This window comes from Crocodylus porosus, unplaced genomic scaffold (assembly GCF_001723895.1).
Source record: "Crocodylus porosus isolate Cpor-Errol unplaced genomic scaffold, CroPor_comp1, whole genome shotgun sequence".
NCBI classification, from domain to species: domain Eukaryota; kingdom Metazoa; phylum Chordata; order Crocodylia; family Crocodylidae; genus Crocodylus; species Crocodylus porosus.
In genome coordinates this window covers 26,103,467-26,112,956 of record NW_017728909.1, presented here as the reverse complement: position 1 = coordinate 26,112,956, position 9,490 = coordinate 26,103,467, and the positions used below count along the sequence as shown (strand labels likewise).

The 9,490-nt window shown below is 40.0% G+C and overlaps 1 protein-coding gene across 4 annotated transcripts in view; it reads right to left on the bottom strand.

Moving 5' to 3' along the window:
• The window catches only part of NIPBL (NIPBL, cohesin loading factor), a 215,942-nt gene that overhangs the window by 112,601 nt on the left and 93,851 nt on the right, over positions 1 to 9,490 (bottom strand). For all 4 annotated transcript variants that reach the window (XM_019531969.1, XM_019531968.1, XM_019531970.1 and 1 more), the window contains exon 4: positions 8,912 to 9,042. In XM_019531969.1, coding sequence (XP_019387514.1) covers positions 8,912 to 9,042 — 131 coding nt within the window. The remainder of the gene's footprint in view (positions 1 to 8,911; positions 9,043 to 9,490) is intronic.

Genomic DNA, 9,490 nt, shown 5'->3' with positions numbered 1-9,490 from the left:
CCTGGGGATCTTTAAGAAGAGGCTTGATGACTACCTGGCTGGACTCACTTGAATCCAGTCTTTTCTCCCGCCCAGGCGGGGGGGGTCGCACTTGAAGATCTACAAGGTCCCTTCCGACCCTACTTCTATGATTCTATGATCTACTAGACAGTTGTTGACTCTCAAATAATGTGGTAAATAAGTATACAACCATAAGTTTCTTCATGAAAGAGGAGTGAAGAGAGCATAGAGGAGAGAGACTTGAGAGTCTTGCTAGCATCAAGAATGACATTGATGAATTTTACAAGATGCACTTTGTGTAAAAGTCACAAACACAACAAGCAGCTGACGCACTTGCAAACCAATTCATTTCCTCTTAGGGAGAGTTCTGCAGCAGTCCTCTCTTCTCATCTACATTATAAAAAATAGTAGCTATATTCCAGTGGCCCAAATGGTATGGCTGTATGCATCTGCTTCTTTAACTAAGCCAGTTTAATAATAAAAATTGTAACATTCTTCTATCCCAGTACCATCACTGGTGGTCACTACAATATAATATAAAAACTTCTCTTGTCCAAATAAAGCTCTCACCACCATCACCAGGTCCCTTACCCCTCTCTACACCCCACCACTCCTCCTAAGCAGAGGAAAGAGGGAGTAATCTTTCTGGAATGTAGCACTTCTTACTAACCTGGTAATTGTAAAGTGCTGCATTCCAAAAGGATTAACATAGATGAATTAGCCAATAGTACATAAGAGTAAAAGTCTGACTACCCTGAAGAAATTTAACACTTTTATACCATTTCAAAGGAGAAGACTTTTCACTATATCAAACAATGCAAGATAGATATCAAGTGAAAAATCCTTGACTTGTACAAAGCATGTGTAATTGGACTTTACATGTTTGTCCTATACAGGTAATAGCAGAAGATACAAATTCTGTATCTCCACTTGGGCGTAACAAAACATAGGGCTGTAGTTCCTTGTCCCTAGCCATAATATGTCTGATTAATTTTCATTACAAAAACCCCATGAGTGACCATGCTATGCATGTTCACATCAAGATGATGACCAATGCATGAAGGGCCTTTCCTGAATCCAATGCATGAATAACCACTTCATATGTAGGTTCAGAATTTGCACTGAAACTAAGTTAAGTATATGAAATATGTAAGTATATGAAAAACTGACAACATAGCTCCACATAAAAACTGCAGACACCATTAAAGTTGAGTTCCACTTAAAACAGAAATTCAGTTTTTAATATATATGAAAAATATGTATTTTATCTTCCCTAAAAAAGTACAGAACTTTGAGTAATGTTTTTTTTCTCCTGAGAATTTGCAGGTAAATTAATTATTGCAAGACTTAAAAAGTAAAGACTGAGACAGCTTTTGATGCCAATTACTTTAACAACAGAACCCAGAGATTCAAGAAACTTTCTAAAATGGAAATCTGATGCAGCGGCTGTATTTGATGGTTTTGGTTATACAGGTTATGGACAGCCAAAAACTCAGGTAAGTCTTAAAAGTGTTACCCATTCCATTACTAGATGTAATGGTAATCAATCAATATCCTTTTTCATGGCAGGAACAGTTTGTGTTCCCTGCATCCATAGCATCTAGTACAAAAGGGCTCTGTCTTGCCTAAGACTATTAAGTGGTATGGCAATATACATAATAACATACTTCTTGTCTGCAGTAATTCTACTGGTTATCATGATTAAATAGCATAAGCATTTTGATTATGGGTCAAGAATTCTCACTGCAGGATCTGTGGTCCTTACTCTTCTTTATAGGTTCCACGGTTTCATAATAGCATAGGCATCAGTGATTAGGCTCCCCATCACTTTGAAGCCTCTGCTCCAACATTAAAGAGTACCACTGGGGAAGTAGAGGATGGAGTGCTCAGAACCCTTTTAAGCCCAGAGACATTGAGACTCAGGGCTTGTCTCCAGTACTATTACTATGCTGAAAGAGCTATGTCAGCAAAGCCCCTAGTGGAGACGCAGCATGTGGCACCAGATGGGTAGCCAGTTTCTTACACAACCGCCCTGAAGAACAGAAGCTAAGTCAGCAGAAGTCCTCTTCTGTTACCAGAGATGCATCCAAACCAGAAGTCTTGTCAGTATAATGATTTTGGCTAAGGGTGCAATCTTTTCAATCTGGCTGAAATAACTATGCTAACAAATTTTGCAATGAATATTGGATATCACAGCTGCAGTTTGTCCATCCCTTCACATAGCGCAGGATCATTTCTAGATTTCTGAAGTAGTACTTTAACTGCAAATTAAGAACTAGCTTCAGTTATTATGTGCAATTCTGGTGGTGCAAGCAGCTGTAAAGATATGTGTAACTGGCCCATACATTCTGCTACTTTGTGCAGCTGTGATCTGCCCTTAAAATTAAAATCAAATAAAAAATATTTAGGGTGATACTGATCTATTCAAATATTAGATATAGCATTAGGATTCTTTGGGTTTCTTATTTAGTGTTCATGCACAACTTAAAGCACACGCACGTGCACACACGTGCACATGCACACACACAGGCACACTTCAAGACACAAGACTGTATTACAACGGAACAGAGGTTAAGAGTTCATAACAGTAACGTATGGCTATAAAATATCATGGTGATGGTAGTTCAAATTAAGTATCACAAACTCAATTTACTTATGTGTGCTGTCAGTCCTATTTTAACCTCTCATCCTGGGACAGATACTGCATTAGTATAAAGGAAATGATTAATGTTCTGAAAAATGTCAAAATTAACATATTGTGTAATAACCTGGATAGAAGACAGACCATGTTGTGTAGGTTAAACTACATCGCAGTAACATGTTAATTTATTCATATAAGACTGAAGCTAAGACAGCTGATCAACATTTTTTTCAGTTTAATGTAGACGTTTATTGAAAATGGACATTCACAGCAGCTTTTCCTCCCAGTTACATAGGTTTTTGTATATCTTAATTCTGAGTAAAATGCATTTATAATTAGCTGATATTTATTCTCAGGCACAATATATTTATTCCACGCAAGCACTGCATAAGGCATTGCAACAGAAAAAGATATTTGAGTGAACTTTCATTAAAGTGAAAAAACACCACCACGGATCTCAGCCAAATAAAAGACATGGTGGAAGCTTCTGTGGAAAGTAACGGCAAAATGCCAAAATCCTTACTCTGAGTCCTTTGCTACTTCTTTATAACTAGCACCACATTACTTCATTATGCAATAGTTTTTTAGTTCATCTCTCCAGCTAGATCAGCTCAAAAGAACCAGTCAGAATGTAGTAACAGAAAGCAAGAAAGAAAAAAAAAAATCACTGATTACGAATATGCAACTAATTCTTTAAAATGATGAAAACCTAACCAGTCCTTAGGAATCCAGCTGGTCTGTGCTACAGAACCAGGCTCAAGGGGCACTGACAGACGTGACAACCCCCTCCCCCCTCATCGCCCCCAAGAACAGCTCTTTATCAGAAGAGACATTGCATTAGTTCACCCCAGCTACCCAGCATGTGTATAAATTGGGCGCTTCAGCAAGGTTTTTTGGAGGTTTTTTCTAAAGCTGACTCAATCAGCTATAAAAGTTCCAAAAGTCCTTCTGAAGCACCTGATCTATACAGATGTTGTGTACAGGTCAAACAAATGCAATGCCTCTTTTGGGCATGTGCTGTGCTCAGTGCAGGGGTGCACCAAGCTGAAAGTAAAGTGTTTTCCCCCCCCCCACAACTGTAAGCAGCCAAGGGTAGCCACATACATCCATCTAGAAGTTTTATGATGATCTGATAATTTTCACATGTGGCACAGCAGTTTGGCTACAAACAGACTATGTAATAATGTGCTTCAGTCTGGTCGCACAATACATTTAAATTTAAAAAAATAGTCATCTAGTATATAATCCAAAAATAACAGCATTACTCAAACAAATTCATTTGGGGTTGGATAAAGAATGATACTGATGTGGCAGATTATAATCTACATCTGAATACTGTACAATGTAGAGACAGTTGCAATCAGGAACCTAATTATTAACAGGGTGTCATAAAAAAAAAAGTTAGCAATCCCTACAATTCTAGCAAACCGATTACAAAAATGTCAACTGAATAGTCCTACTATTTAACACCGAGTGTCAGGAAATGCAGACTCCTTTATTTGAAGAGACCAAGCATGTCTACATGCTAAATTTCAGATTTGCATTTCTTACTACAATCAAGTTACAAGACATCCTCCTATTCTAATTTCAGTGTTGGACTCTCATTCTTAAAAAGATACTGACTGTTTGTGGAAAAAGCTGAAGAATTCTGCTGGTTCTGATCACAGCATCCGTTAGAATTTAATACACAAGATATGCACACTTATCCTAGTTTCCCAGTAAAGATACAGTTTTTTGAGGTACCTTGCTGTCCTCACAAACTGTACCAAAATATGTCTTATTTTCAATACAACTCTCCAACTGCCTATTCTTCCACCCACAGGCCTTACTAATTACAGTTAAAAAAAACACAACAAAACCTCTGGTTACTAGAATTTCTGGAGGAGATTTTAAAAAGCATAAAGCAGCAGTAGACACCCAGCTCTCATTAAAAGAGCCAGTTATGAGAGGGTATGTCAAATACTGGTGGTGTGTTATCTGGCCAGCCTTCATTGCACTCTTGGCTCAATAGGAAGTGGACAAATGGCACCAAGAAGCAGCTGGACCTTCAACTCCACCTTTAGGTAGTGCTAGGTGTGTCTGCAGGGAAGAAAGAAGGCAGCAGAAGAGAGAAATCTGAAAGGCAAGGAGGAGAGAGCCACAACTTCAAACTAACAGTCTTTCTAAGATGACAAAAATACCTCCCCCACCTCCCAAGGAACCAGAGACATCCATATGCCTCCTACCTCCCAACCCTGTAGCTTGAGAAACCTTTCTACATTCAAAAGGAGAAAACCCAGTTGGTCCTGACCCATCCTCAGTAGTAAACTCCCTTGGCTTCAGAGAGTTAGATGGGACTTGCTAATTAAAAATAAACTTCCAAAAACCTAACATTTTGTAATCTGTTTAAAGTGGCAATAGCAACCCAACTATCACATGATAAAAGACTTTCCTCTTTCATTAACTTGCAACAATTGCAACAAAGGTGTGCATTGTAAATTAGCTGGATAATAGTTTCATGGATTAAACTAAACATTTTAAACTTGATTAGTTTATATAAAGAAAATACAAGATCATCTTCTTTAGGATTACTAGATAAGATATTTGAAAAGCTTTTACACATGTTGGAATGAACATTTGAAAAAAGCTTTGCTCAATAAATAATGTTATCCCACTAGCAAACAAACAGGCAAGAACACATTAACTTTGGCTTTTATTCCTTGTTAGGAGTCCACAAAAAGTCATATTGCTTCCATATGCTCTGTTATAAGACAACCAAAATACTATTCATAATTCTACAATTCTTGACAGCTAAAAGCCATATCTAACAGCATATGGTGTTCATTCTTATTAACCTTGTGATACAATGGAGATAAAATACTTAAAATGTGTCTCTTTAAAGGACTATGTAAATATTAATCAAAGACAATGTTTAAGACCTCTTTAAACAAATTCCTTCCTTTGATGGTCATTCTTTTCTTTTCAAAAGACCTATAACAAGTTATTAACAATACTGCAATTTTGCCTGTTAGTTATTGTTCACACAAGATTTAAACATTACATTATTAACATATACTAGGTTTTATACCCAAAGTGTCACCTATCTGCAAAGTATATTGATATGAACTAATTGTTAGCATGATTACATCTTGCATGAGTGACATCAAATGTTGTTACTACGTCTTTCTTTCAGTTATGTTTAGAGACTATTTAGCACAGTTACCTGGCAAATACTATTTACTAGCAGTAGCTCTTTTGAATTTATCTGCTATAGACAGAAGTCACATATTAAACTTTATTTCACATAAAAACAGCAACAGAACAGTCAAGTTTGTAAATTTCTCACCCTCCCACTGTACTTGTCATTCCGCTTTACTGAATTCCCTGGATTAGTTATAAAACTGGGAACATTTAAATAGTCTTCTCTCATATATACTATACAAGTTACCTTTTCCCAACTCCATCTTTATCCAAGAGGATTTTGTTTTCTGTTTTATGTCAGGTTTACCCTCTTAAAAGTGAGGCAATTGGCCTTTTTTGGCTGATTTGGCCAATAATGTCACCGGTAAACGCCACATGAATGTGAACAGCCACAGCACGCACATGGCCAAGAGTGCTGCCCAGAAGCTTGGAGAGCAGTGTCCAGCCATTAAGTCTGTGGGGAGCATCAAGACCCCCGCAGTGAGAGGGAATGGGGCAGGCAGCCCAGCTGGGGTGGGGCAGATGGCCCAGCTGGGGTGGCGTGGGGGGACAGAGGGGAGGGGTGGCTCCCACTGTTGCACATACCCCTAGGGGAGGCATGGGGGGCACATGTCCCCCAGACCTGTGTACAGGGTGAGGGCAGGCTGCTATTCCTAGCAGGGGGGGCTGGGCCCGTGCTGTGCTCAGGGTAGGTGGGGCAGGGCAGGTGGTACTGGGAGGGTGAGCTACATGGGGGCTTCAGCTACCCCAAAGTTCTCCATAGCTCACCCCATATCCCCCCTCACAACATCACTGCTCCCACCAGACCCAAGCACAGACCCGGCCCAGCCCCTCCCCGCCAGGAAGACGCTGCAGTGGGCGACCCCATTCACAAATCTTGGGGGCATGTGCACCCCCATGCCTCTCCCAGGGGTGTGCACAGCAGCAGGAGCTGCCCTGAGCCCCTCCTGGACAAGATGTGGCTCCATCCCATGCTCCACCCTGCCTCGGCTGGGCAGTGCCTGCCCCTGCTCCAGCTCCACTCCCTCCCCATCACTGTGGAGGCCTCGATCTACCCCCCTACCCTTTCCCAACAGACTTACCAGCTAGATACTGGTCTCCAAGCTACTGGGCTGCATATTGGCAATCGGATCAGTATCGGCTGACATGGCTGGTTAATAATCACCCACCGGTATCAGCTCAAAAAATCTTAATCGATTCACTCCTAATTTTATCTAATCAGTCTCATAAAATATGTACAAGAAAAGGTTAGACACGCAAGGGAAAAAATCTGAAAAAAAATTTTCATTAATTCTGCTTCCTCCTTTGCAAGCTTTGTATGCAGAGACAAATGAACTTAAATTCAAAATCAGTTTCTCAACTCATTGCAGCAGGACGTTTTTCACTCTCCATAAGCATCAGGACTACAACCCCCACACTGGCATTATGAAAATAATTCCAGTCTCATTCAGAAGAAAAACCCAAGCTATTCTGGCAGTATACCTCATTTTGCTAACCAATAACTGAATAAGGTGACAACACATACAGCTTCCAGTTCAAATGCTGTGAAATGTAAGTTGAATACTATTGCCCTAGGTAAAATAAATACACTTTCAGAATTTAAAGAAATGTTTATGCTTTAGAGGAAAATGCTGTATTCTGTTCTCAGCAAGATTTACACATTTTGAGTGCTCACAGCTCATCTCCCTATGTCAGGGGTTTTCAATCTTTTTTAGTCAAAGTACCACCTTGCGGCTGGATGCCGAGTTGGTGGGGGGAATTAGAGCATGGCCAAATGCCGAGGGGGGAGGCGGCATGTGGCTACATACAGAGCAGAGAGGCAGGGACAGCACACAGGGATGGCGCAGACTGCTGCCTCCCAGAAGCTGAGCTGTGGCAGGGTGGGGAAGCTCATTGGGCTGGGGTGGGAGCAGCATCATCCCTCTGCAGGGGGAAGCTCATCGGGCTGATGTGTGGTGGCGCTGACCACTGTGTGCAAGCTTCCCCACCCTGCAAAGGATTGCCGCTGCCCTCGTCCTGCCCCGTCCCTGCTCCTGGGAGGTGATGGCATTCCATCCCCACCTGCCAACCCAAACACCCTAGGACCGGTCCAAGTACCCCCAAGGGTACACATACCCCGGTTAACAATCCCTGCCCTATGTGACTGGAGAAACAACACTTTCTGTGGTTCACTACCTATTCATTTATTGGTTACTCATCTCTTCCATCCCTGGTTACTGGAGCTTACAAATCTCTCGGCCTAGCATTAATGCCTTTTTAAAATGGTATTTTTGCATATTACATATAAATAAAGATTAAACCATTCAACAACTCTCATTATTTTCTATTCAAGCTGTTTCATGTAGGACTGGGAAAACACCACAGTCCAGAAGGCTCTCCTAGTAACTTTGTAGCTATGTGGAAGGTATCTATCAGGGAAGGGAAAAACAAGATAGTCTATTAACAAATATGGAACCAGTGGTCAATGTCTCTCTGATATACAATTCCCACACTGGTTCTTCTTTTCCATCTCCCTTGTCAATCAACAGTCTTGCTGCTTCTCAAAATAACACCCAGATTGAAAACAAATATATCTATAGGGCTCTACAGTAAAGATGATGCTGAGAAGTTAATTTACAGGCAGAGTACCTTTTTGGTAGATTCTCAGTTAACCCTGTAATCCCTGACTTTTTGTGTCACTGGAAAGCCAAAACTTCAATAATACAATTTGGTCTGGTTGCAGCTGCAGTTTATGTTACATTTACTGATAAAATTGCAGTTTATAGTCTGCAGGACCAACTCTGGGTTAGGACCAACTCTAAGAATAAGACCATGGATAGATTAAAATAAAACAATTAAAGAAGGAAAAAAAGGCACTCCTCCTCCCCTCAAACAAATTTGGGGGAGTTTAGTTTTATTTCTACAAAATGCTCAGTAGTCTTCCAGGATTCCTGTTTATTTCCAAAGGGTCAAGAGACCTACAATACACTACCTAGCACAGTAAAACATGAAGGTCAGTAGTTGTAACATTTAAAAAAAAAATTAGTACTTTAAATTTGATGTTTTGAAAATATGTATGAAAACATGCAATTAGCAGAAAAACATCCTCACCACTTTGTACCCCGTATCTGTTTTGCATGCTTTTCTCCCTGAAAACATTAGGATTCCTTGCCAGGACAGCCTGCAGCAAGACTGGTATATCTCCCTCTGGATCATCGCTGCCAAGGTTATCTTTCAGTTCTCTGGAGGTTGAAAAGATAAGCAAACAAAAAAAAATTTAAATGGTAAAAGACTTGGTTAAAGACATAGCACCCACTTGTCAATACAATGAAGCAGCTATATACTCTATCCATTTAGCAAGTCTATATAATACTATTGCTCTGGCTCTACATTTGTGATTTTTATTCCTCTTTGTCTGGAAAATGAGGGAAAAACATTTGTACTGGTCTTCAAATTACTTCTACTATTACTATTTTAATTTGTTTCACACAAAGATATGAGCTGGAAATTTGAGCATGCTTCCTGTTTACAAAGGTAATTCATTATACTCGTGGTACGACAGGATTCATTCTCATCTTCCCATCAAAATTCAGAGATTTTTTTTATGTGATAACATGCTTTTCTTTTGCATTTTTAATATAGGTTTTTTGACCAAAATGAAGCCCCAAAGCAAGCCAACACAAAGGATTG